The sequence below is a fragment of the Artemia sp. Qi Xiang Cuo genome, chromosome 5 (assembly GCF_049724085.1).
Source record: "Artemia sp. Qi Xiang Cuo chromosome 5, ASM4972408v1, whole genome shotgun sequence".
NCBI classification, from domain to species: Eukaryota; Metazoa; Arthropoda; class Branchiopoda; order Anostraca; family Artemiidae; genus Artemia; species Artemia sp. Qi Xiang Cuo.
The window spans coordinates 77,400,340-77,428,319 of record NC_142798.1 but is presented as its reverse complement, the minus strand read 5'-3'; the positions used below and the strand labels follow the sequence as shown (position 1 = coordinate 77,428,319).

At 36.2% G+C, this 27,980-nt stretch overlaps 2 protein-coding genes across 2 annotated transcripts in view; one reads left to right on the top strand and one right to left on the bottom strand.

The window, feature by feature from the left end:
• Positions 1 to 1,003: 1,003 nt before the first annotated feature.
• Positions 1,004 to 27,980, top strand: part of Dlg5 (MAGUK family member discs large 5) — a 195,504-nt gene continuing 168,527 nt past the window's right edge. The window contains exons 1-4 of the mRNA XM_089089949.1: positions 1,004 to 1,117; positions 8,416 to 8,619; positions 23,138 to 23,255; positions 24,278 to 24,419. Coding sequence (XP_088946075.1) covers positions 8,425 to 8,619; positions 23,138 to 23,255; positions 24,278 to 24,419 — 455 coding nt within the window. The 5' untranslated portion in view covers positions 1,004 to 1,117; positions 8,416 to 8,424. The remainder of the gene's footprint in view (positions 1,118 to 8,415; positions 8,620 to 23,137; positions 23,256 to 24,277; positions 24,420 to 27,980) is intronic.
• Positions 5,859 to 6,281, bottom strand: LOC148952555 (uncharacterized). Its single transcript, XM_089089222.1, has one exon. It carries the CDS (start codon positions 6,279 to 6,281, stop codon positions 5,859 to 5,861), a length of 423 nt encoding a protein of 140 aa, XP_088945348.1.

Sequence of the window (27,980 nt, the reverse complement as noted above, 5' to 3'; positions counted from 1 at the left end):
AAACATTACCAAGAGTCTTACACGATTGCTAGGAAGCGTAAAAAACAAAAGAAACCATATTTGTGGTGAAAAATCCACGCGAAAAATGACCGGAAATGCCCCGTCAAGGTATGAACTCGTTTTGTCCCTTTACGGAATGATCAATGGCAAAACATAGTTTAATTCAATTTTACTATACTGAAAGTAAATAATTTTGGATCCTCTACAAAACTTTGAAGCTTTTCAAGTTAAGATTCAGCCCTTCAAGTGTATTTTGGAAAGGTTCTATCCAAATTCCCCCACCCACCCTAAAGTTTCTACCTGTATGTTTGTTAAACTCAGTAAATCCAAAGTCGCTATAATATAGATTGGTTACAAAAATTTAAATATATTATTTCCAGAAAAAATGACAAAATAAAGATCCTTGAAGTTTATATTTGACCAGCCAAAAATAAGATTTAACTGAGTTCTTTAACAATTTTGTGGCTTTTCTCACATTAAAAAATTCCAATATGTCCTGTAAGGCTGTTAAGACACTTTAAAGGTTTTGAAACCTTTTGCTTTAAGGAAACCTATATAAGATTTCTAGAAATATGTTTAAGTTGAAGACCGTTGAAAAATATTTTTGGTAGACTGTGGCAATGATCTTTGAAGACTGTTCCAGTAATCTGGTTAGGAATCCGTCAGAGAACGAAAAATAAAAAAGGTTTTTTGCGATACCTGTCAGTGTTTGTCGTTTGATTATAACCATGACCAAAGAGATTTTCAATTCAAGATAAAAATGTATTCCTCTTTAGGTTTGTATATTTTTATATGAAGAACTTAATTTTTACATACTAAATCACTTTAAATGTACTCGGGTGATTTTTTTGCTCTCCTAATTACTACCTAGTAAACTTAGTCTGACAATCAAACATTAAGTTCTTATTCCATTCTAATTGCAGCTGCACCTTCCTGCCATCTATAAAGAATATTAATTAAGGATAGTTTGAAAACAAAATTGTCTTTTCAGATAGAAAAAATTGCTGTCTCAAAATGGCTAGTTTTTGGAAATTGTCTTTCATGAAATAGATCTATTTCATGCCAAGGAGCGATTTAATGGCTGAAAAATCCCAGCTATTATCAAATTCAGATTGTGGTAATAGTAGAAGTAACTACAAATTTAAGCCCTTATAGCTGACTATGCTAGATAAGTATATCCTGTTTTGCCATATCAGACTAGGATGCCGACTTTGAAATTAAAGTAGGCCTAGTGCTTCATGAGATGTTTTTGAGGTAAAATTCCAGTTTACTTACTTTTTGCTATCTTGAAAAGGGGCTAGTTTAGGAAAATAAAACTTTCAGTATGAATCTAGCCTAGGACTAAAAACATACTCTGGGAAGGTATTGTCAAGCTTCTATGCTAACCCTCTTCTGATTTCTAAGTCTTAGAAATTTGAATACTTGACAGGCATTCCTATTAAAATTTTGACCAAATAATATTTTACCTTAGATCTAGGCTAGATATATCTAGCCTAGTAAAATAATATTTTACCTTAGATATATCGGTCAATATATACCAAATCATATTATTGAGTTAGGACTAAAGTGAAGACACCATTTGATGCCTTTTTTATGCTGATTATGAATATAATAAGCATTTCTATCAGAAATGAATTTCAGCCCCCCCTCCTATATAGGCTATACCTAACCTAACCCTGAATTGGCATATATAGGGGGGGGGGCAGAAATTCATTTCCAATAGAAATACTTATTATATTTGTAATCAGCATAAAAAAAGGCATCGAATGGTGTATTCACTTTAGTCCTAACTCAATAATATGATTTGGTATATATTGACCTAAATATCTACCAAATCATATTATTGACTTATGCATAAAGTGAATATACCACTTGATGCCTTTTTTTATGCTGATTATGAATATAATAATCATTTCTATCAGAAATGAAGGTAAAGTTCTACAAAATCATATTATTGAGATAGGACTAAAGTGAATACACCTTTCGATGCCTTTTTTTATGCTGATTACAAATATAATAAGCATTTCTATCGGAAATGAATTTCAGCCCCCCCCCCTATATAGGCCATTTCAGGGTTAGGTTAGGTATAGCCTATATAGGGGGGGGGGCTGAAATTCATTTCCAATAGAAATGCTTAAAAAAAAAAGGCATCAAATGGTGTATTCACTTTAGTCCTAACTCAATAATATGATTTCATAGAACTTTACCAAAATGAATTTCAGCCCCCCCCCCTATATATGCCAATTCAGGGTAGCCTATATATTTTGGTAAAGTTCTATGAAATCATATTATTGAGTTAAGACTAAAGTGAATACACCATTTGATGCCTTTTTTTATGCTGATTATGAATATAATAAGCACTTCTATCAGAAATGAATTTCAGCCCCCCCCCCCTATATAGGCTATACCTAACCTAACCCTGAATTGGCATATATAGGGGGGGGGCAGAAATTCATGTCTAATAAAAATGCTTATTATATTTGTAATCAGCATAAAAAAAAAGACATCAAATGGTGTATTCACTTTATTCCTAAATCAATAGCCTAAGATGATTTTGTAGAACTTTACCTATGTATCTACATTAGGGGGGGGGGGTCGGGGCAAATTTTGTTTCTGATGTAAATGGGAGGTAAGTTTAAACTTTACCCCCACCCCTTATTTAGAAATATATAACCTTAATTGGCATATATAGGGGGGTGGGCTGAAATTTAATTACGATAGAAATGATTATTATATTTTTAATCAGCATCAAGTGGTATATTCACTTTATGTGTCAGTCAATAATATGATTTGGTAGATATTTACCCTTTTTTTATGCTGTTTCCAGATATAATAATCATTTTTGTTGGAAATGAATTTTACCCCCACCCCTGTATACCAATTCAGGGTATATATTTGCACGGTAGGGGGGTGTGGGTAAAGTTTAAACTTACCTCCCATTTACATCAGAAATATAATTTGCCCCACCCCCTCTAATGTGCAAATATATACCCTGAATTTGTATATAGGGGTGGGGGTAAGATTCATTTGCAACAAAAATGATTATTATATTTGTAAAGAGCATAAAAAAAGGTAGTGAAGGGTATATTCACTTTATTTGTAAGTCAATAATATGATTTGGTAAAAATTTACTAGCTACTTTTCAGTTTCTTTTTCTCTGGTTCTAGTTCTTGGAATTGTTATTTGAGGAGAATTTTAAGGCATATCAATGTGTTTTGTTTTTTTTATTTAGGAAGTGTATTTATAGATTTTCAAAAACCTCATAAATTGAGATTGAGCAAAGTTGGAAATGGTTTAGGTTAGAAAAAAGAAATGGTACTTATGTAGAAATGTCAAATGTGCTATTGATTAATAGGTTTCCACTGACTAGTAAGGTATAAACAAAGGTTTCTCACTGCAGGAGCTATATTTAAACTTCAGTTTTTTGGGGTTTAAGGGGCCTAAAAGGTACCTAGGTTAGGTTATGTATTTAATATATGCTATGCTGTACCCCTAACCCCCCTAATATGCAAATATATAGCCCAAATCTGTTTCTGAACTATTAGATTTTCATGCTATTTTGTTTTATTTCATTAGCATTAACAAAACTTCACTTCTTGCACACTTACTGCTTTCTACATGAGTACCAATGAAACTTTCAGGGATGGGTCTACAGACTAAAGTATATCTTGGGAGATATTTTGAAGTACCTACCTCCACTCCTCTCTCTAGAGGCTCCTGACCTTTGATGATCTTTAAACACCTTGGTGTTGTAAAAGTGAAAACTTCCAAAATAGATCTTCTGCTTAAATAAAGTAGCCTACAACCAAACTGTTTTCAGCTTCCACTCAATCCTAATTTATGTGGTTTGAAAGATCTGCAAATAGACTTCCTAAATTTAGAAAAAACTCATTAGTATGGCCTAAAATTCTATTCAAATAACAGGAATTGCATTTTCAGAACAAAACAGGTAGGCTTCTAGTGCATTATGTGGGCACTGCTATATATGGTGTATGGAATGTCAAACAGGAAATGCTACAGTCAAATGGGAGAGACAGATACCCAGTACTAAAACAGTTGTTAGAGTGGAATTGATCTAATATGAATGTTAAAATTACAATTTGGGATTTGGCAAAGACAGAAAAAGAGGCAGTTGAATTTTTACAGGATAAAGGGTTATTGCCTAAGACAAAAGAGTACAAAAATAGATATGCCATGACTTCATACTTGTATGAGAAGCATATTGACAATCTGAAGGCAGAGATTATTTTTCAGCAATTGTGAAAGACATTACAGCATTCTGGGCACATAATTGTAACTTGTAATTTTTATGATTTTGTTCATAAACCATTATAACCTGTATCTGTCTCCTGTTGGACTGTAGCATTTCCTGTTTGACATTCCACATACAGTATATAGCAGTGTCTGCATAATGCACCAGTACCCAAAACCCAGAGAAAAAGAAACTAACAACTGAAAGTTAATGTAAAACGATGTTCTGCTAAAGTCGCAATAGGTATACTTATCAACCAAGCAAATTTCCAAGACATAGATATTAGAGAAGGGTTGGCAGGATAAAATGGAAAAGTTTCTCTGGGGTAAGTTTTGACCCTGGATTCATTATTGAAAGTTTTATTTTCCTAACCCCCTTTCCAAGATAGCAAAAAGTAGCTAAAATAGTATTTTACTGGGAAATATATTGAACAAATAAAAGCAGCAGCTGTTGATTTCCTAATTGATGTTCTTTCCAAATGTCCTTGTCAAATTTTTGACAGTGCATCTCCCCTCTCACTGTTGTTCTCAGCTATAGCCCTAGGATATATGACAAACTTTAAGAATAATATGCAGTATGTTTCTATTATTCAAGACTGTCATGTTTGCTTCCACTGTAATCCACATTTTGGTAACATTATTGAGTTTTGGCTCTGCTGAAGGAAATATTATAAGACAAAAAGTATATTACCATTGCATTCCTTATTTTATGCTCTTTTCAAATATCATGATCATTTTTCTGACAATGCACCCCCACCCCCTGATAGTCCCATATAGGCCTATCACTATATTTAGATATGAATGTAAATGAAGAGGATAACAATGAAAGGAAACATGATAATCTGATTAATAAAAACATGCTGCACCAAAGTAAGAATTTCATTATTTTAGTGTATGTATTTTATTTTAAGGGTTATATCTAGGACCATCAGAGGGGGGGGGGTGTAATGTCAGAAAAGTGACCCTGATATTTGGGAAGAACATACAATAAGGAATCTAATGGTACTACTCTTTTGCTTTAAATTGTTTTCTTCTGAAGAGTCATAATTCAATAGTGTTACCTACACTTTTAAATCATGATAAAATAATGTTTCTACCAGCTATCACTTGGTGGAAAGTTTCTCACCTGGCTAAGAATGTGAGAATACCTGTTAACAAAGCAAATGTGATGTATTACAAAAAACAAAACAACTGTAAATATATTATCTAGGGCTACATCTAAGACCATCAGGGATGTCACCTATGGGGGGGGGGGGGTATGATAATCTATTTCTAGTAAAAGTCTAGATGGTGACCTATTTCTATCTTGAAAAGTAGTTGAGTTTGAAGAACAAATCAGTGAAGTTCTACCTGAGGGGCTTCTTGCTATCTTTGAAAGTAAGTGAGTGAAGCTTTCAGAAATGAGCCTGGCCCTAAACATATTTATTTTATTCAATACAGGAGAAAGCTATAGGCTTGTCACAATACAAACACAAGAAATGACAGCTCAAACAGCAACACTGCAAAACACAAAACAAAAATATTCTTCAGCTAAAACAACTATACAACCAACTATATTACAGAAACTGTTTTTCATCAAACTCTGTTTCAACAAGAGCACTCTTAAATTATTGCACTGTTTGTGTAGAAACTATGGTATCAGGTAAACTATTCCAAAGTTTTGTTGCACGGTTAACAAAGGTATATTGACCTATTTTCTTGTGCACTTGTGGCTGATGCAGTTTATACAAGTTTTGTTGAGTGGCTGAGTAAAGACTAAGCTTGAAGAAATCAGCCCAGTCTGCATAATCAACACCCTTCATAATACAGAACATATTGATCAGGTCAATCCTGTCCCATTGAAACTGCAGGGAAGAAAGTCCCAAACATTGCAGCCAGCACTGATATGGTAAATGACTGAAATATGGCACAATTTTTGACATCTGAAGTTGAACCTTTTCAATTTGCTGCAAGTCACATTTCCATGTTGGATACCACACAGAGGAATGATATTCTACCACCAAGCATACTATTGTCTTGTATAGTGTCATGAAAGTTTGAAGGTTAAATTGTGGTTTAAGAATCCACAGATGAAACAGGTGTATCACCAAGAAAGTAATGATGAGTCAAGCTCTTCAAAAAGTAATGAAGTACAAAACATTTTTGGTGGTTTATAAACATGGAGTTTGATTTACACTAATCATTTAGGGCATTCAGGTCTTCTTGAATAAGGGCAACATCTACTGGGAATGTGACACTTTTATACAGTTTTACATTATCTACAAACAGTTTGACAGTCGAGTGACAAAATACTTCAGGCAAATCATTGACAAACAAACAGAATAACACTGGGCCCAAACAACTGCCTTGTGGCACACCACTCAAAATGGGGCTCTTACTTGAAAGTACACTACTGATTATAACTTGCTGGGAATGGCCTGATAAGTAATCTGTAATCCATACTAAAATGCTACTGCCTAACTCATACTTTTCACATTTTCAAGCAACAAATTAACTGAAACTTTGTCAAATGGTATACTGAAGTCAATGTACAAACAATCAAACTTCTAACCAATATCAGCCATATTTTGGAAATCTTTTATAACTTCTAGCAACTTCTTATTGCATGACCTGTTTTTTCTAAAACCATGTTGTGATAGATGCCATAATTTATTCTGCTTGAAGTAATCCTGTATCCAATAAACAATAATCTTTTCAAGAACTCTTGAAAAGATTGAGGTGTTTGAAATTGGACAATAATTTGGAAATTGGGAGTTAGATCCTCCTTTATGGAGTGGCTTTACAACTGCTTTTTTCCATATTAAGGGGCATTTACCACTCAACAGACATTGGTTAAACGAAACGCAAGAGGTTCAGCTAAACACATGGATGTCTTCCAAAGAAAAGCATTAGAAATACCATCTATATCTGGAGCTTTATTAACAGAAAGATCATGGAGAATTTTCTAAACCTGCTCTGAAGAAATATCAGAGTCATTGAAGCATACTTCATCTGCTGATACAAATTTGGTAAAGCGGGGTGGACTGCATGCATGAATGTCATTTGGATTTACAAAAACTGATGAAAACACTTTACTAAATACATCAGCCTTTGTCTGATCATTGCTTATTAATTAACTAGTAGCTGGGTCATCAAAAATGCACAAATCATTTGAGGAATCAGCCTTGTTTCTATTAACATACTTCCAAAACTTCTTTGGACGCCCTTAAATGTTAGTAATGATTTATGATTAGGGTAATTCCTGGTGCACGCATAGAGATTGAGTGGAGCGATTCCAAGCCCTTTTGTATGCACACGACGAGTCTTTTTTTTTCCTAACATATATCATCTCCATTGTTTGTTTTTCCATCCCTGACGTAGCTTGGGATGACCAGTCAATATCAGGCGCATTGAAGTCACCAAGAACAATAATTTTTGAGCAAACAGACAAAAGGTACAACATGTGGAAACTGTGGAAAATCCCCCAAGCAGAAAATTCGTCGTCCCCTCTCCACCCTAAATATGTATGCATACTTCCCAATAACAAATACCATACATAACAATGGACAAATGTTATAATTTAAACACCTTTCCCCTTGGGCTGTGGGGGCCATGTTATCTCCAAAGACATGGTTATTGGGCCTTCCAACTATGCAGACAAAATAGCTGTCTCAAAATTTTGATTGGATGATTTTGAGAAAAAAGTGGTGTGGGAGGGGGCCTAGTTGCCCTCCAATTTTTTGCTCACTTAATAAGGGCACTAGAACTTTTTATTTCGTTAGAATGAGCCCTCTCCCGACGTTCTAGGCCCACTGGGTTGATATGATCACCCCTGGGAAAAACAACAACAAAAAAAGTAATAAATAAACATGCATCTGTGATCTTTCTTCTGGCAAAAATTACAAATTCCATATGTTTGCAGAGAGGAACTGGGGATCTCTACAATAGGGTTCTTTGATACGCTGAATCTGATGGTGTGATTTTTCATTACATTTGTATGACTTCTAGGGGGTCTTTCATCCTTTTTTCAAAAATCGGACAAATTTTCTCAGGCTTGTAACTTTTGGTGGAGACTAGAAATTATTTCCTGGTAAAATTGAAAGACCAAAAAAAGAGGAAAACCCAGTTGTGTTGTTGTTTTTGACCGTTATTGTGGTTCTTAATTTTACATTTTTTTTTTTCCAGATTTGAGAAATGTCATCAGCAAGACCATCAAGCATTATGCTTGATACAAGTGATATGGACTCCCCAAGATCATCAGAAGAAGCAAGGAGCTTCACCTCTATGGTGGCCCCAAGAGGAGCTCAAAATAGCCCTTCGTCTTCTATTTCATTGCATGACTATGACTTACAGCAGAGTAATCTAACGCTTCTAAAAGCAGAGTTAAAGGCAAGAAAACTTGGTCCTCTATTTTTTATGTTTCCACATTAGGAATAGGTGGTTGGGATAGAAAGAAAGAGGTTCTTAGTTTTAACCTAGTATGTTCTTAGGCTTTTTCTCTACTGGAAATAAATTGTAAATGGTATTGTTTTCTAGACTATACAACTCTTTTTACAGTCTGGGAGACTATTCTTTGATGTTTCTGAGCTTATTGTTGATGGTTGTTCATTTTTTGCTTGATTTTTCAAGACTAACAAAAACTCATTTCTAATACCACTGACTGGATGCTGAACCAGGTCAAAACTGGATAGTAAATGTGACTATTATTTTCATAGTTTTCATTAAAAAGCTTTTCTTTCCCTTTCCATCATGTTTTGGCAGCAATTTTTATTTAGTAGGCTAATACAAGTATGCTACTACTATACTGTTTAAGTTGTATCTGTATTTGATGCTTAGTTTCAATTTGCTAGTATATCCTTAAAGTAGTCCCTGCCATATATTATGGCAGAATTTTCTTCCATATAACTTGTTTTTTTTTTACATAAATGAGCTTAAATACAATTCATATGAACACATATGAATACAACAAATGAATTAAATCCAATTCTTTTTAACTCTTATTCAAATATGACTTGAAACAACTACCCCTTTCAGGATGACAAAAATGTTCTGCAAGACTTGTGTGTTATTTGCTTAACACACAAGCTTTATTATTTTTGGACAAAAAGTAGTAAAAAGGAGCCAGAGCCATAAAAGACAAGCCATAAAAGCCATAAAGACATAAAGGACAAGCTTATTATTTTTGGACAAAAAGTAGTAAAAAGGAGCCAGAGCCATAAAATTCAAAATTCATACCATAATTTCCAAATTTGAACCAGCAGTAGCCTAGCATGTAATTCTTTTTTTTGTAAATAATAAATACTTTATCTCACTTTTCTCTTCAATTTCTTTATAGTGCTCAATGGATATTGGGTTTCATATAGAATGGAACCATTGCTTTTCATAGATACACTAATTTTTACTACAGGTTTGGCCATTTGTCTGTTATTAAGTTAAGTTTTTCTTACCTCACTAAGTTTTTCTTACTTGTCTCTTCAAGTTCTTTATGCTTTGCATAGGCTTAAGATAGAAGGAAAGCATAGCATTTCACACATTTGAGTGGCAATGGGTTTAGCCATTTGTCTGTTATTAAGTTAAGTTTCTTACTTCACTAAGTTTTTCTTACTTGTCTCCAAGTTCTTTATGCTTTGCATAGGCTTAAGATAGGAGGAAAGCATAGCATTTTACGCATGAAATATCTTTGAGTGGCAATAGGTTTAGCCATTTGTCTGTTATTTAGCTTATAATAAGCAAGCATATGCACATTGCTCTAGAGGTGTTATTAATGTCTTTGCATTTAATTTCACTCGAAATATTCGCTGGTACTTACATGGTAAGGTAACCAAACACTTTCCAAAAAAAAAGATCCTTTAATATTTGAGAATAAAATGCTTGATCTAGGTGAATAAAGGCTTTAAGGTTTTAGGAGTTGGTACTTGAGCTAATTTCTAAAAGTTTTTAGGCCTTTCTGGGTCTAAACTATAAATAAAAGTTAGCTAGTTTTTTATTTTTATTTCCTGGGGGGATTCCCCAGAGACCTATCAAAACTTTGAGATACCCATTTAATTCAGCATGGTTGAAAGATCCAATAGTTATGCCTATGTGGATGATAAGACCCCAATAGCCCCTGGTCAAAGGGCTTTAATTTACGCAATGTACCCATTGTTCACATATAGTCTTTGTTTTTTGGAAAATGTACTGACATTTCTGCTAGAATTTTCCATGGGAAGGAAAGTTTCTGGAGAGGGAGGGGGAGGGAGGGAGAATTTAAAAGGAGAAATTTTACATGGACATTTTACTGGACGTATAAAGCAAATTCGGCTCTATTTGAGCTTGTGATAATCTTTTGAAACTAAATTTTGTGTTATCTCTTATCTTATCTACTGGGTCTTTATGCTTAAGTTTGACTTTTTGTCACAATTCTTTAAGACAGACTGCTCAAAACAGGGGTCGTTGAATTTAAACGGGAAATATTTTTAAAGAATTTGCAGACTTAAGCAGAAAAATCGAGGTTGAGGAAGGGCCCCCCTACGAATATACGTAATAATTTCTCTTCGTTTTAAGTTTTAATGCTGCTCCTTACTATCAGTTGAAAAAAACTTTTTTTTAAAATTTAATTATATAGTTGGTATATGGTAAGCTAAGCATACCCTGATTACCTCTAAGTGACCAAATAATCATCCATGTATATGATTAAATAAAAAAAAAAAAAAAAAATTTCAACTGAAAGGTTGAAACTGAAACGCTAAAGTTAGAATTTTGTTCCAATTCTTTAAGAATGACCCCTGAATCACAAAGGCCATTTGATTAGAATAGATAGCTTTTTTGAAAGTACTAAAAAAGGTTTTAGCATAAAGAGAGAGGTATTGACTAGGGGGAGAACCCCCTCATGTACGTAATAATTTATGTTCCTTTAAGTTTTAATGTTGCTCCTTACTTTCAGTTGATAAAACTTGTTTTTTTAATTTGATTTCTGATCTTTCTTTAAATAATGCTGGGAAATCTGGCGCCCCTCATAGAAATGTCCTTTCCCCCATGAACCATCCTCCATGGAAAGATCCTCCCACGCAGCCCGCAAACCAGAAAAAAAATCCCTCCTGAAAACATCTGTATACTTCCCAATAACCAATACTATATGAAAACAATGGGCAAAGTTCATAACTTGCAGCCTAAAGAAACAACATCCTTGCTTGACTTTTTGAAATTTCTTTTTTTTTGTTCATTTCCACAGTTTTTCTTCTTTAACTGCATCCTACTGCGCCCCAGTTGGGGCAACCTAGTAAAGAACAAACCACAGTCCATAGCAACCAAAAATTTAAAGATGAGGTAAAAAAAACTGGCTAGTGAGAAAAAAATAGCTATTTGTAGCCCATTGTAACCGAAAAATTAAAGATGAGGTAAAAAAAAACTGGCTAGTGAGAAAAAAATAGCTATTTGTAGCCAATTGTAACCGAAAAATTAAAGATGAGGTAAAAAAAACTGGCTAGTGAGAAAAAAATAGCTATTTGTAGCCCATTGTAACCAAAAATTTAAAGATGAGGTACAAAAAAACTGGCTAGTGAGAAAAAATAGCTATTTGTAGCCCATTGTAACCGAAAAATTAAAGATGAGGTAAAAAAAACTGGCTAGTGAGAAAAAAATAGCTATTTGTAGCCCATTGTAACCGAAAAATTAAAGATGAGGTAAAAAAAAACTGGCTAGTGAGAAAAAAATAGCTATTTGTAGCCCATTGTAACCGAAAAATTAAAGATGAGGTACAAAAAAACTGGCTAGTGAGAAAAAAATAGCAATTTGTAGCCCATTGTAACCGAAAATTTAAAGATGAGGTACAAAAAAACTGGCTAGTGAGAAAAAAATAGCTATTTGTAGCCCATTGTAACCGAAAAATTAAAGATGAGGTAAAAAAAAACTGGCTAGTGAGAAAAAAATAGCTATTTGTAGCCCATTGTAACCGAAAAATTAAAGATGAGGTAAAAAAAACTGGCTAGTGAGAAAAAAATAGCTATTTGTAGCCCATTGTAACCGAAAAATTAAAGATGAGGTAAAAAAAACTGGCTAGTGAGAAAAAAATAGCTATTTGTAGCCCATTGTAACCGAAAAATTAAAGATGAGGTAAAAAAAACTGGCTAGTGAGAAAAAAATAGCTATTTGTAGCCCATTGTAACCGAAAATTTAAAGATGAGGTACAAAAAAACTGGCTAGTGAGAAAAAATAGCCATTTGTGGCCCATAGTAACAAAAAAAAATTGAAGATGAGGTGAAAAAAAAGGCTAGTGAGAAAAAAATAGCTATTTGTAGCCCATTGTAACCGAAAATTTAAAGATGAGGTACAAAAAAACTGGCTAGTGAGAAAAAAATAGCTATTTGTAGCCCATTGTAACCGAAAATTTAAAGATGAGGTACAAAAAACTGGCTAGTGAGAAAAAATAGCCATTTGTAGCCCATAGTAACAAAAAAAATTGAAGATGAGGTGAAAAAAAAGGCTAGTGAGAAAAAAATAGCCATTTGTAGCAAATTCATGAATGGTAGCTATTCTTTCCATTAGTCTTAATTTCAAACTATTATTTTGAAAATAAATTTGTAAAACTTTCAAAAAACAGCTTGAAACCTCTCGGAAATGGCGTCATATCGAAAGAAAACTGCATTATTCAATCAATCAATCAATATCTTTATTGGCCACAAGTGTTCAATGTGGAGTAGATGAAGACCAAAAAAAAACAAGCAAAACAACAAAAAACAAAAGAAAGAAGAACACACAAAGAAAACTATACTATCGAGAATAGATTCAAATAATTCTAATAACACATAGGAGGATGGAGGCTGTTTGTCCTATCAAGCCTAGATAAATAGCGACCGCGACGCTGCTCAGCCACGGTTAGTGGCTCAGTTAACAAGTAGGCTCAGTTAACAAGTAGGGTGACACTATTCTTTTGTTTCTAGCCCATAGGGGTATACACAAAAGAAATTTCGCGAAACGAAAATCTACGGATCTAATAGTCTTTTTATCAGTTGCCGTAAACATATTCCAAAATAGAGTCAATGCGAGGACATGAGGCATCGCAAAAGCGTTGTACACACGGGCGAGAATACACCTGCTTTAGCAAGCTTTACAGCAAACTAGCGCACTAAACGCTTTTCTAAGTTTGTCACTGAGATGAAAGATAAGGAGAGCCCTTTTCGTTTTTACACTATCCCCTATCGGAGGACCGAGATACTTAATACAAGCAGATAACCGAACACTCTGATTTCCTGACTGTACATATCCAAAATCACCAACAGATTTGCTTAAAGTAAGGACCTCGCTCTTCGAAGCATTAAAATTGAGACCAATTTCGGCATATTCCCTACTAAGCACAGAAAAAATATCCTCAACAGATTATACAGTTCTACTTAAATTCAGGATGTCGCCAGCGTAATTGAGTATGGGAAGGTTCAAACCTTTAAAAATAAAACTAACTATAGCCTTTTTTTGGGGTGTAACCACACTGTTATTATACAATGGTGGTGAAGTTACACCACCCTGGCGGATTCCTTTCCAAGTTCGAATTACGGCTTTACACATTACGTAACCATGACGAGTAGGTACTTTCATAACAACACATAATCCCGCATACAGATTTTTAAATACTCGCACAACTGAACGACTGAGACTTTGCTGCTGCGTACTATATAGCAAATGAGAATGTACACTAGAATAGAAAGCACGAGAGACATCATGAGCTGCAAGGACGAGAAACTCGCCACTATTCTCTGTATCCATAAGAACGTTGGTTAGTATATAACGCACGTGTTCCCGACTATAGCCTTCTTTAAATCCAAACTGGTTGTTTGGAGTCGAACAAGCCCTATATATGTCCTTAATCACTAGTAACTCTAGCAATTTACATAGAACAAAAGAAACTGTTATATGCCTATAGGAACAACATTGCTGGCTATCTTTATCTTTTTTTCGGAACGAGAGTCCATGCACCGACACAAAAAGAATCGGGGAAAATGCGAGAACATAAAATGATTCGGCAAAAAAAATGTAGATGCCTCAGCAGATAATCATTTGCATTTAATAAACGAAAACCAAATAATTGATCATAACCAACCGATAAATTTTTTTTAAGGTGAATGATAGCACTATAAATATTAGAGGCCGTGAAAACGAAACCAAAGTCTTGTTCAGTATCAACTAAACTATCCACTGGCAGGGACTTATAGCGGGTTTCTAACACTGGATCAGGTGAAGAAAATTCGCTGGTGAAATAGTTGATCCAGTAGCTCTCACTTGGAAGCTCTAAAGAGATTCCTTTTGACTTTTTTCCCCCAATGAATCTCCAAATTTCATTGGGGTTAGTTGCAAGACGCTCGCTCCTGCAGACAATAATCTCAGCTTTGTGATTGGCAAGACACCTAGCAAAACGACGTTTGGTATGTAACTGTATGTCATTAATGGCACCAGATTTCGGCCGGTCGCAATCATTCCATATTTGGTGCCAAAACTTTGAGGATTTGCAACTTTGCTGTAAAGCCGGATTTATCGACCAGCCAGGTATTTCTGAACCCGAACGAACTTTACGTACAGGAACGGCACAACGCATTGCATGGATGATTTCACTACAGTAAATGTTGATTAGAATTTTTTTTTTTCTCCGACTCGATGAGGTCTGGGGATTGTTGCAGTAGTTGGAAAGGGATCTTAATTTTGTCAAGTATGGCATCAAGCTTTGCTTATATAAAACAGCATTTATTTTCTTCCAGTCACATTTGAATTTTCACTTCCGCTTTTTTTCATGTTTTTTAAAGAGAAAACTATCAATAAGAAAAGAGTTGGAGATTAGTAAATGATCTGATAATAATATGCTAAAGTCAACATGGCTTGAGCCTTCGCAGTCACGCCGTTCGAGCAGAGCATGAAACCAAGCGAACTTGTTGCTCCGAGCTATGGATATACGTATAAGAACGGTCATTTGGGACAAAATACAGATTGAACAGAGCAGACAGAAGTATTTGAGATCTCGAGTGATCTGGCACTGAGAGGCCACAGTTCACGTCTCCGGTGAGGATAACACGATGAGATGCATAGGCACACTGCTGCGAAGATTTAGAAAGCTTTATTGTTGCACGGGAGAACTTTTCTTCAGAAGCCAAGTTCTTGTAATCAGTTGGTAAGTAGCAGCAACATACTATCAGATTTGCAACTTTTATACCAAGGAAACACTCGTTCTCGGCAAATACTGATGCCGAAAGGTGAGAACTGATTAGTATCGACAGTTTGCCGGAAGGTCTTTTTCTGCCCGAATTCTTAGCTGGCACCCCGTAAAGGCGAGTTTTGTCATTCACTTTTAACAGGGAAAGCGAGTCGGCTGAAAGGAAATGTTCTTGTAGACACAAAACGTCGTTGCAAGACATCAAGCTTTCAGTGGGAGTCTATTGACTACACCGCCATTCAGATTCCACGAAGAAACTTTTAACTTAGAGTTGATCATGCCTTCATGATGAGCTTCCTGGCTAAGGGGCACTTAACACTGTAGCACGGATGGTCTGTCTGCTTACAGAGAGCACACTTTAGCGCAGCATTGCAGGGTTTATCTTTATAGTTTGTACAATTGCCACCGCAACGGAAACACTAAATAGTGGCTTTACTACCCTTCGCAGTGTGACCGTAATCTAGACACTGAAGACACCTCATCTGGAAATACCAATACATGTCTATTCAAAAGTGCTCGTTGCCGAAAGTTATGGGGTTGTTCATTGCTAATTGTCAATCGTCCTTACTTTCAAAGACAAGCTTGTATGAGCGAGTTTGTCAAATTCTCTCGGCTTTTTTGCAATTCTTAATCCTTGAGCATAGATCGTTTAGCGACACCTTATCGGGAACATGTCTTATAATACCAAAATGAGCGGGGGTCTTCAGCCGAGCATCAGTGTCTGTAGCACTGTTTAGTGCTTCAGCGAGAGACTTTGCTGCATTCTTATCATCAAGTATCACGCGCCACTCTTTGCTAAGAGGCCTCAGGTTCACTATATGGGTGTAGCAATCACCATCAAGGCCCTCAAGATACTCCTTGCGACTCTGGAGCTTTTTGAGTCCTTTCGGAGGCTGTTTGAGAATCACAGAATAAGAAGGTTTTGCTGTATCCGGAGGGTTTATTACATTTGCACTCGCACTCACGCTAGCCTTATTTTGTGCTGATCTGAAGAAGCTTGGGTGGTCAATAAGACTGCCCACAGTAGAATGAAGCTCATTGACCTGGCGAGTCAGTGTGGCTGTAACCTCCCCTGAGAGTATGGGTACCTCATCAGACTCATAGATTACAAACTTGGAGAGGACTACTCTCTTCTCATCACCAGTCTAGATGGCTCTTATCAAATCAGCAACCATGTCCTGGGGCTTAACACAATCTGTAGTACGAGTAGACATAGCGGCTAACTGCCATAATTCATCCCTTGCCGTAGTCAGCATATCAGCTTTGAAATACTGTATTGCCTTTGCCACTATTTCATCATACTTGTTACCCGCTTTGATTGCTCGGAAGACGAAGTTCAAAACCGGGCTTTAAACCAAGTCTGGCTTCACACTGCTCATTTTCCTTTCGGAATGAAATGGCTTCTGACGTAGTAAGCAAAATCAGTGGGCGGTCAGATTCAGATGCAAAATCACAGAGCGTAGTCCAATCAGAGTGACCAGGGGTGGAGCAAATAGTCATCAAAGAATACTGAGATCAGCCAGGAACAAGGGAAGCGTAAGTACCCCCTCGCCTTTTCCCCGCAATTTTCGGGTAACTGAATACCAGCGGGTACAGTACGGCACTCCTATGGGGTTCCTTCCCCTCTACTGCTTGTTCCCAGTAAAAAATCAGCACCTTAATGATATGAGAACAAAGATTGTGCTATATGAAATTTTTGTTATAGATGGCGTCTCAGTCTATTTTAGAAAACAGATGGTGCTGGTGAGAATACCAAGAGAGAAATACCTATTCTAGGAATTGGAGAAGATCTCTCAATTTAATTTAACTGTAAATCTATCTATTAGAGGGTACAAATCAATATGAAAACAACCTCAAAGTAATCCAATAGCTTTATCCCATTAAACGCAAACAAGCTAACTCAGGCACAGTAACTCTTGAAATAACATAGAGCCCCCTCCCCCCCTTGAACAACAAGAAGAATCGCTTTAGCGATTCTATTTTCTGAGATCAGCCAGGAACAAGGGAAGCGTAAGTACTCCCTCGCCTTTTCCCCGCAATTTTCGGGTAACTGAATACCAGCGGGTACAGTAAGGCACTCCTACGGGGTTCCTTCCCCTCTTCTGCTTGTTCCCAGTAAAAAAATCAGCACCTTAATGATATGAGAACAAAGATGGCGCTATATGAAATTGGTGTTATATATGGCGTCTCAGTCTCTTTGAGAAAAAAAATGGTGCTAGTGAGAATACCCAGAGAGAAAGACCTATTCTAGGAATTGGAGAAGATCTCTCAATTTAATTTAACTGTAAATCTATCTATTAGAGGGTACAAATCAATATGAAAACAACCTCAAAGTAATCCAATAGCTTTATCCCATTAAACGCAAACAAGCAAACTCAGGCACAGTAACTCTGGAAATAACATAGAGCCCCCTCCCCCCGTATACAACAAGAAGAATCGCTTTAGCGATTCTATTTTTTCCTTGTTTTTCTCCTTTTTTTCACCGCTAGCGGGGCACTGAGACAAGATAGAGAGCTGCTCAAGGGCTCATTTGAAAGAAAGTTTTTCAATAAAAGTTGATTCAGAAGCACAAATAAAACACAGTTTCAAATTAAAATAGAAAAAAAAACACAATCAGCAATGTTTTGTACATAGCATAGGATCAGTCTTGATTTTTTGATTAAATAATAGGTTTGGCCCCATTAGTAAGGGGGGTGGGGAGACTGAAATGATATTAGAATGTCAGTGGTATATGCCACAGCAATGGGACATATAGAAGGAGATTGGGATGTAGTATTTCCTGTCCAAGAAATGCCAGAATCTGTTTTGAATTGAATTAATTAAGGAATAGCAGTTTTTATGTAGCTTGAGAATTACATTTGGGCCCATTAAGAAGGTACTGGGATGCTGGCACGTACGTAGGAATTTGTTTCGGGGGGGGGGGCAAATCCTTCAAATCCCTTATTCTGTGAGAAGTATAAAAAAAAATTATGGGGTATTTAAAAATCGTGAGATTTCGGGGGGGGGGCGGAGGCCCCCCTCTGCGTACGTGCCAGCTGGGATGCAGTTACAATGGCTTTGATTATTACGTTTGTAATAAGTTCTTACTTCCTTACACTTGGAAAGTCTCTTTTTAATGACCTTGATATTTTCTTCTAGCTTAACTGCCTTTCAATTCCAACCCTCAAAGGTATCAAGTAGCCAAGGGTTAGCAACTGCTTTCGAGACCCAAGATCTGTAATTCAAGTTTTCATGATATTTTCTTTTTAGCGTACAAATTCTCTTGTGTTAGTATACAGTAGTAGACAATTATGCCAAGCCCTGGGAACAGCTAATCTTTCGAAATTTGTCTATTTTAAAAATAGAGTAAAGACTCATTTTTGGTAGGATTTTTAGGTAAAAATCAGATTTAATGCATTATTTTTTTTAGGTATTTCATTTCAAAATATTTAATATTCTTCAGAAAGTATTTTAGCTACGTAAACGAAACTTGACGAATTCATATCTGACTGATCTTGAAAAGTTGTGTTTGTCTGGAATTAAACGATATGGCTCGGCAATAGACTGCCAAAACCTAGATTGAAGCAATTGAAGCTTCAATTAAGCTGGGCTTAGTTATCTTACCTCGTACCCTACTATGTAATTACCTGCAAATATTTTTTTGCAGTTAATCAGTAAACTTTTAGACTGTAAATTTTGTAGATAGCGTAGGGCTACCGTATATTTCACGCATTGGGAGGGAGGGTAAGGTTAGTGAGCCAAATATGGCCTGTGACTATCTGCAAAAGTTATATTTTCTTAATTGACTTTATTTGGCATTATGAACCGACCGTTTATGAAAAATCAGCCAAAAAATAGCAAATCCACGAAATTCGCTAAATTCTAATTATAGCCTAGAGCTAAAAACTTTTAGAAATCAGCACAAATATCCTGAAGCTCTCTGAAGCCTTAGTTTTCCTAGATTAAGTACTTTATTTTTAAATATTAGACCAAACTTTGTTCGGAAAGCAGTTGACTATCCTATATAGATTTGTTCGTGAAGTGATTCTTTACCCTACTATGTAATTACTTGGAAATATTTTGAATAAAATTACGCCTACAGAAATAAATAACACCCCTGAAGCAATTCAGTGTATTCATTAGAGTAATTCCTTGTAGGTATTCCATCTTCTGCTTACATGCCCATTTCCTCGATTATTGCTAACTGAAACCAGCCAAACAATGCAACTTGAAGAGAAAACCAGGGAAAACTGTGTTAATTTACAAAAACAAAACAACAGAATTCCATTCTACTGTTCTTTATTCAATTTTAATTCGAGTTGTTCAAAGAGACTTATGTTAGATTTTTAAATTTACGCGTCCAGCTTCATTTTTTTCGCTATTTTTAGTCCAAAATAGCGAAACTTACGTCATGTTTTAAAATGACCGTGATATTTCCTCGACCACGTTCGCCACCCTACACTTCTAATGCCTCGCTAATGCCACTAAATAGCGAAACTTACATCATGTTTTTAAAATGACCGTTATATTTCCTCGATCCATTCGCCACCCTACACATCTAATGCCTCGCTAATGCCACTAAATAGCGAAACTTACATTATATTTGTAAAATGACCGCGATATTTTCTCGATCACGTTAGCCACCCTACACATCTAATGCCTCGCTAATGCCACTAAATAGCGAAACTTACATCATGTTTTTAAAATGACCGTGATATTTCCTCGATCATGTTCGCCACTCTACACATCTAATGCCTCGCTAATGCCACTAAATAGCGAAACTTATATCATATTTTTAAAATGACCGTGAGATTTCCTCGATCACGTTGGCCACTCTACGCATCTAATGCCTCGGTAATGCCACTAAATAGCGAAACTTCCATCATATTTTTAAAATGACCGTGATATTTCCTCGATCACGTTCGCCACCCTACACATCTAATGCCTCGGTAATGCCACTAAATAGCGAAACTTTCATCATGTTTCTAAAATGACCATGATATTTCCTCCATCACGTTCGCCACCCTATACATCTAATGCCTCGCTAATGCCACTAAATAGCGAAACTTACATCATTTTTTTAAAATGACCGTGATATTTCCTCGATCACGTTCGCCACTCTACACATCTAATACCTCGGTAATGCCACTAAATAGCGAAACTTTCATCATGTTTCTAAAATGACCGTGATATTTCCTCCATCACGTTTGCCACCCTATACATCTAATGCCTCTCTCATGCCACTAAATAGTGAAACTTACATCATTTTCTGAAAATGACCGTGATATTTCATTAACCACATTCGCCACCCTACATTTCTAATATCTCACAACTAGGACATGTTTATACTCATAACACTGTTGTAACAACTTTACAGCTTTTCAAAATTTAATCATAGCAGATAATTTATTACAATCATATGCAATTAGATTTAATTTATGGCAACGAATATAATTTATCGCAAACAGAAAATGTTAGGGCCAAACATAAAATTGCAAACATTGCATAATTAAACAAATTGCAAACATTGCATAAATATTGCAAACATAAAAGGTTATTGCAAACATAAAAGGTTAGGTTAAAGGTTATTGCAAACATAAAAGGTTAGGTTATACACTATTATGCAAGCGTTGTCAGCTATAAAATTACAAAATACAAAATAACTTCTGCATAATTACATACAAAGTAAAAGGAGGGGGGGGAGAACAGTGTTTTTTTTAATCGAAAGGGCTGACTACTGAAACACAGTAAACAAAAATATTAAATAATTGGTGGGTGGAATTATGCACTGAGATGAAAAAGATATCTGATCCAAGCACAAGAGAAACAGCGTACACTGCTGTAATCCCAGTCAGTTGGTTTTGAAGGTATGAACAGGGGTCAGTGACATGACTGTAAGCTTAGCAAGAATCGACCCAGTTCTAAATGGATACATGGAGAAATTAGGGGAATACAAACAGGAAGGATGTTATAAAGAACAAAATGGCTGCTCCTCCAATGCCCTTCCTGGCGGAACGGTCATGAAATAGAGATCAGCGCCACTGGTAGGGACTGTAAAGTCCAATACCGTACCTCTTAATTTTTTTTTTTTTTTTTACCTACCCTGTAGCTCGGTAAGTAGATCAGATATAAACTAATCAAGAACCTAGCTTGAAGCTAGCCGTTTTTCAATTTATTTTTATTTTTTATGGTTTATACCTATATCTCCCAATTTTGGGGTTTTCAACCCATATCTGGGTTTTTCAACCCATATCTGGTTTTTTTTTCTTACTGCCATCTGGTTCTCCAGGTTTCCCCATTCTTTTCCCTGTAATTCATAATTTTTAAACAGAACAGCTCATTTCTTGTGAATCACACCAATATGATTTGGTAAATATGGATAAAACTTAAAAGTAATCAAACATGTATTCTAATTACATCAGTCTAATATTGCATCATTTAAGCTTATAATATATTAATCCTTTGGTTGAACATAGCTCCTTGATAGTTGAAAAAGCAGGTGCCAAGATAGCAAATTACTGTTCCAATTATCTGGAACAGTGTTTCCAACGTTTGAAACAACTGTACCAGTTTTCTGAATAAAAGTGTACCGCGCGAGATGAATGGGGCCAAAAATGGTACAATTTTACCGAGTTGGCAACGCTGATCTGGAAAAGGAATGTTAATCTTCCATCAAAATAATCTGATAATGAATTCTGGAAGACATGTATTAGCATATTTAGCCCTAAAAGCAGTATCAGTGGCGGATCCAGGATTTTTTAGGGGGGGGGGGGCGCGCAAAATAGGTCGATCCGATAAACTTGCTTTAGGAGCAAGTTTAATTAACGGAAATTTTCGTTAATTAAGTAAATTACACTACTTTAGACTATTTTAGGGGGGCGCCCCCTTCGCTCCCCCTGGATCTGCCACTGACCAGTATTTCATAATTTAGGCAATCTAGCTGTATATATTATGCTAATTTCCTATAATTTTCGGTATATTTCCCTGTATATTCATTACCTTATAGACTCCTGATTCTCTGTTCCTCAAATTGGCATCTCCTAACTCCCTAATGGAATCATTCTGAGGTAGACGTGTGCTAAAACGCATTGAAGGGAATGCACATAGCTTAACTTATGAACAGTATACATGGATATACCGAAGAAATGTACAATAACTGTAAAAAATGTGAAGGAAAATCAAGCTTCATTTTTAGATGGTCAATTCTTCTCTAACGGTTTGCATCTTTACATGACCTGCCTCTAGTTAAATCTGTTGGCTAAGATGTGTCTTTTTCTGAGTAGAGTGAACATTTCTCATCCGGTTTCCAAAACCACACTAGGATCCAGCCAGGAGATTTTGCTGGGGGAGGAGGCGATGGATTAGTATGGTCATAATAAATTAAGCACTTCAAGTGTTTTGGACACATTTAGTTTTACTTGGTTTTAAACTGATTTACACGAGAAGAGAAATGGGATATATTGACTGGGGCTTATATCTGACAGTTTAGTTTTTATTGTCTTCCGTTTTCTCAGGAGGAGGAGAGGTGTATTTTAACATTTCTGATATCATCCCCAAATACCGTTGGTTAAGCTGTTTTCTAAAGGAGGATCATCCAGACAGTGTTTGCTCTGTCACCCTCTAATCCTTCTGATCTATATTGCCGTGCTTTTTTCTTACTTTATGATGAGATTTGCAAAGAGTTGCTAGGAAATGTGAAAATGTCAGTTGTGACCTCTAAGAGTGATGGTGACATTGTAGTTCTTTGTTTTTCAGCTAGTGACGCATGACCGTGATATTTTGAAGAAAGAGCTAAGTCGGTATAGACAGTTAGGTGGCGTGTTACCTGGATCGCCTCTGGGAAGTCTTCCTTCGTCTCCTGCAGGATCAATGTGTAAGTATTATATTTGGGTAACGGTTGTACCTAAAACAGAAGGGTATGTCTCGCATTTTCATAATTTTACAAAGTAAAAATAAGGATTTTGTGCTCCTTTAGAAGTAGTTTTTGATTTAAGGATTTAAATGAGATATAATATGTAAAAAAGTGTATCCAAAAATTAATTTTTAAGACTCGAAGGAGAATAGAGATAAAATCGTGAATAAGAATTTTATTGGATATTTTATATAATATACGCAATTACACACTTCGCAATCATAGAAAAATAACAATGTAAAAATTTTGCTTCCTTTTGATGTGGGGTAAACAGTTGCTTCCTGGACAAACTTTCTTTAATATTTCAAAGATAAGTAGTTAAGCTTGGTCAAGTTAACATTCAGAGATGTCAAAGAGGCTAGCTTCCGCCTTTGCTTTGAAAAGAATTAGAGAATTAAACAATATGTAGTTTTATTTGATGTTGTATATAAACTATTGTTTTAAATTGTTTTAGTTTAGTTTTACTACTGATGACGGTCACTGCATATGTGACCAAAATATTTAGTATTTTTGTGAGTTTCTATCACTGTTGTCATCATCACTGTCTATTAAAAGGATTTTTATCCCTTTGAACTTTTATTTATAGCTACTAGCCAAAAGTAGCCACACTATTTTATCCTGTTCTCTAGAAACTAGAAAAGTTTAAAACTTTTAGTTGGCTTCCGCACCAAAGGTTGCCACTAGCTCAAAGTAGCCTCACTATTTTATCCTGTTCTCATCAAACTTAGAACCTTTCAAAAAAAATTAGTTGGATTGCCCACGTAAATTAGTTATTAAGATAATAAACGTGAAACAACTAGTAACAATCTTTTAGATTATTGAGCGATTGATCCTGCAGTTCCACTATACGCTCCCCCCCCCCCCCAATTTCTTGTGTTTTTACATGTACTCCCCCTATTTTTGTTCAAATTGGGGGGATAGGCCTTTTTATATCTTTGTCTCGTGGATGCTTTATTCGGCTTGCTAAGTTCTTTTATTTTTAGCTGGCACTCTTCCGAGAAGTGGGCTTGGTGGCAGCACTAGTGGGATGGGAGATCGAACTCAATCTTCTTCTTCTGTGAGAGATTATGATGCACTGCGACAGCAATGTGATATGGCAATGCAAGAACTACAGCTTCTCAAAAGGTTTGTATTGTTATTTTTTTTCAAAATATTCCTAACTTCTAGCATCATCACGTTTTAAAGACCAGGCTTAGATCCAAATCTTCCTTGCTTTTGTATAAATCTTTTGGCTGCTATGAAGGTGCCACATTGCAAATTAGCCACCAGGCCACCAGACTTAGATGCAAATCTTCCTTGCTTTTGTATGAATCTTTTGGCTGCTATGAAGGTACCACATTGCAAATTAGCCACCAGGCCACCAGGCTTAGATGCAAATCTTCCTTGCTTTTGTATGAATCTTTTGGCTGCTATGAAGGTGCCGCATTGCAAATTAGCCACCAGGCCACCAGGCTTAGATGCAAATCTTCGTTGCTTTTGTATGAATCTTTTGGCTGCTTTGAAGGCACCACATCGCAAATTAGCGATAATAATCCAATAAGCTAATCGAAACACGATTGAATCCCTGCTTTCCAAGCCATAAAACCTTGTATGGGATAATGTAAGGACTTCTATTGTTTCATAAATATCTGTCTATCTATTACCCGATAGTGTGGCTTATAAAAAATTGAAAAATTGTGCGGATTACAATAATATATTTATAATAACAGCTAAAATAAAACATGCGAAAATTTCATTTTTTGTTTATTTTTGATTGTTTCGTTCGAAGGGCGAAGGCCCGACTCCTGGTGTGGCCAGTTATTTGGTCTGGGACGGGAGTCAGTGGCGTTACTCTGTAAGCTCAGCCAGAGTCGGTCCAGCTTTAAATGGGTGCCTGTAGAAATGTGGGGAAGGTAAGCAGGAAAGGTATGAGAAAGCACAGGGTGGCTGGCCCTCAAAACTAAAGGGCCTTGAGGTGGAGGTCAGCACCGCCGGTTTGGACTCTAAGAGTCTAGTACTGCATCCTGTATCTTTTTTTCTTTTTTTTCGTTCTGTTTCAGAGTATTCAATGTGCTCGCTTTCTCCTTTACCATGCCACTCAACCCTACGAATAAATGTGAGTTGACTTTATGTTCTGTGTTCATAAAATACCACAGTACGGCGATTTTGTTGCCATGCCACTGTCAACATTATCTTTCCCATGTCATTTTCTTTAGTGCCGTTTTCGCGAATTTGTTCCTGATTTCCGGATTAAGCTGTGTTCAGCAGGAGGGCATGGGAAGTTGAAATCACTCTTAATTCAAAAAAAAAAAAATCGAATTCTTAACTTTGGATAGGGAATTTTATCCATGGGGAACTTTATTGGAATTTATGTTAAATATATTTAACGAATATGGTTGCCGGCTAGTGGCGACCATGTAGGACACATGCTTTCCTCAAAGCTCAGAAATTCAGAAATTTGAACGCAAGTTTATCTGTTCATTAATAGAGCTGAAGCGGAATTACCCTGAATTGTATAGGGTGAAAATCAAAGACTACTTTGACCGAAATAAAAAGAATTCGGCATTTGACAGGATAGTGGTCGCGTTAAAGGCATTGAAACTGGAATATTCCCGTCTTCCAAGTCTATACCCGAAGCTAGCTACCTTAATGGGACGAAAAGTCTCTGAGCAGCAGAAATCGCTTCGCGCATATATGTATCCTTTTTCTCTATTTTGTGCCAAACTAACTTCAGTAAAAAATCAAAGGTCTCTCCATTTTATCGAAGTTCCTATAGTCTTCTGGTTCAGTATAACGCAGAACGTAAATGATCATGAGTGCAGCGGCTTCTCGGTTTATACCATTGCTTAGGCCAGCGACATTTCCTATTTTAATGTTCCACCAATTTAATAAGTGCCTAATTGAATAAGCTGAAAATTATATCCCGCTTTACTCAGAGGTGAACACATCTTCAGGTCCTACCAGTCTATGGCAGGTCCAGGTCGCACCTTCAGGTCCTACCGCATAGGTTTATGGTCAAGCTATTTGAATTTAGAAAATATGTTACTTTATTTCTGAATCAGAATAACTAAAAGAACATACTCCACATTGTTCAATAAATAGAATTATCATCCAATAAGTATAAGGAAAAATCGACGCCATTATACTATTAACTTTTTTCCGCTTATGCGGCGTTCACATGTGTGTCTAGCAAGAATCTCATGTCTAGACACGTGTCTGACCAGAAATCAATGTCCTGGAAATTACCGTTCACAAAAGAATTCAGTGTTTAGAAAAAACTACAAATTTAGTTTCAAATAGATTACAGTTGTTATTTTTAGCCAATCAAGAGAGCTTGCGGGGAAAACTTTCAAAATTGTAATCCCTATTTTTAGTTTCACTAGATAATGGATGAAACAGTCCAAACAATTTGCCTTACTATGCTTCACTATTATGTCTGTGGTTGCATATTTGCCTGAAATGAAAAAAACAATTAATGAGAAAACAAAAATTAAATTTCAGTTTAAAATTATAAACATAGATGATGAAAATAGTGGAACTTGGCATATTCTGATTGGCTGTAATCGAAAATACTAGACTTCGAGTTCTAGAGTCTAGAACTGGGTGCTTAGCTGTAACTTGTCTAACAAAGCACAGAATTTCACTTGCGAACGGTAGTTCTCTAGACATTTATGTCTATGCGCGACACGCATGTGAACGCCGCTTTAAGGACAACCAAAGTCAAGGCAAGAAAGGCCAAGTCTGTGTTATAATGAATTTCACAGCAGACACTTAACAATTCAGATAAAAAGTTAAATTGAAAATGGGCTTCGATCAAGATTGTAGGGTTGATTGAAGCATGATTAAAACACATGTCAATCAAACCAAGCCGCAACCAATCAAAGAGCCTATCGAACAACACACATGAAAAAGAAAAGAAAAAACAGCCAGTACATTCTTTCGTGGGAGCTGGAGAAAAAATAGTTTGCCCCCTTTCCTAAAATTTAATGTCTCCTTGCTTCCCCCTCCAAAAAGAAAACTGTTCTTTTATTCACTCTATAGTGAATATCTGCAATATCTCGGGAACAGCTTGAGGATCGATTTAAATCTCATAGTTTTTAAGGGAGAGCAAGGGACAAGTTTCGTGCTCAGGGGAGTGGGATCAGCCCCTTTTATTTTTAATGGGGGTGGACTGGGTCGTTGCTAGCCAATATATTTGGGGGGGGGGAATTTTACTGACTGGCTGGTCATTTTTACCGACTGTTTTTTTTCTTTCAAAAATTAGCAAAATGTCTGTTTTGAATACGATACATGAAGTCACTGCACGAGTCGGTAAAACCACTGCGTTTACTGACCGATATTGATATTTCGGTAAATTTCATGTCACTAATTCCTTGCTCTTTATTTAACCAAATGGAAAATTGTGGCACCATCTGTAAAACCACGACAGGAGTCGGTAAAACTGCTGCGTTTACCGACCAAGTTTGAGATTTCTGTAGATGACATGTCAGTATTTTCGTGGTCTTTATTTAACCAAACAAAATTTTTGCGGAGTCGGTAAAATCGTTGCGCCCCACGATTTTACCGACTCATTTTTTTACCGAGTGCCCAAAAACAATGAGGGCTTCACCCCCCCCCCCCCTGCATGACGACCTTGGAGGTGGGTCTAGGGGGGAATGGGTGAAAAAAATGTATCTGATCCGCCTTTTTGGGTTGGAATAAGGTGAC

Coding starts and splice junctions, on each gene's coding strand:
- LOC148952555 (XM_089089222.1), bottom strand. CDS start 6,281: ATGACACTATACAAGACAATAGTATGCTTGGTGGTAGAATATCATTCC.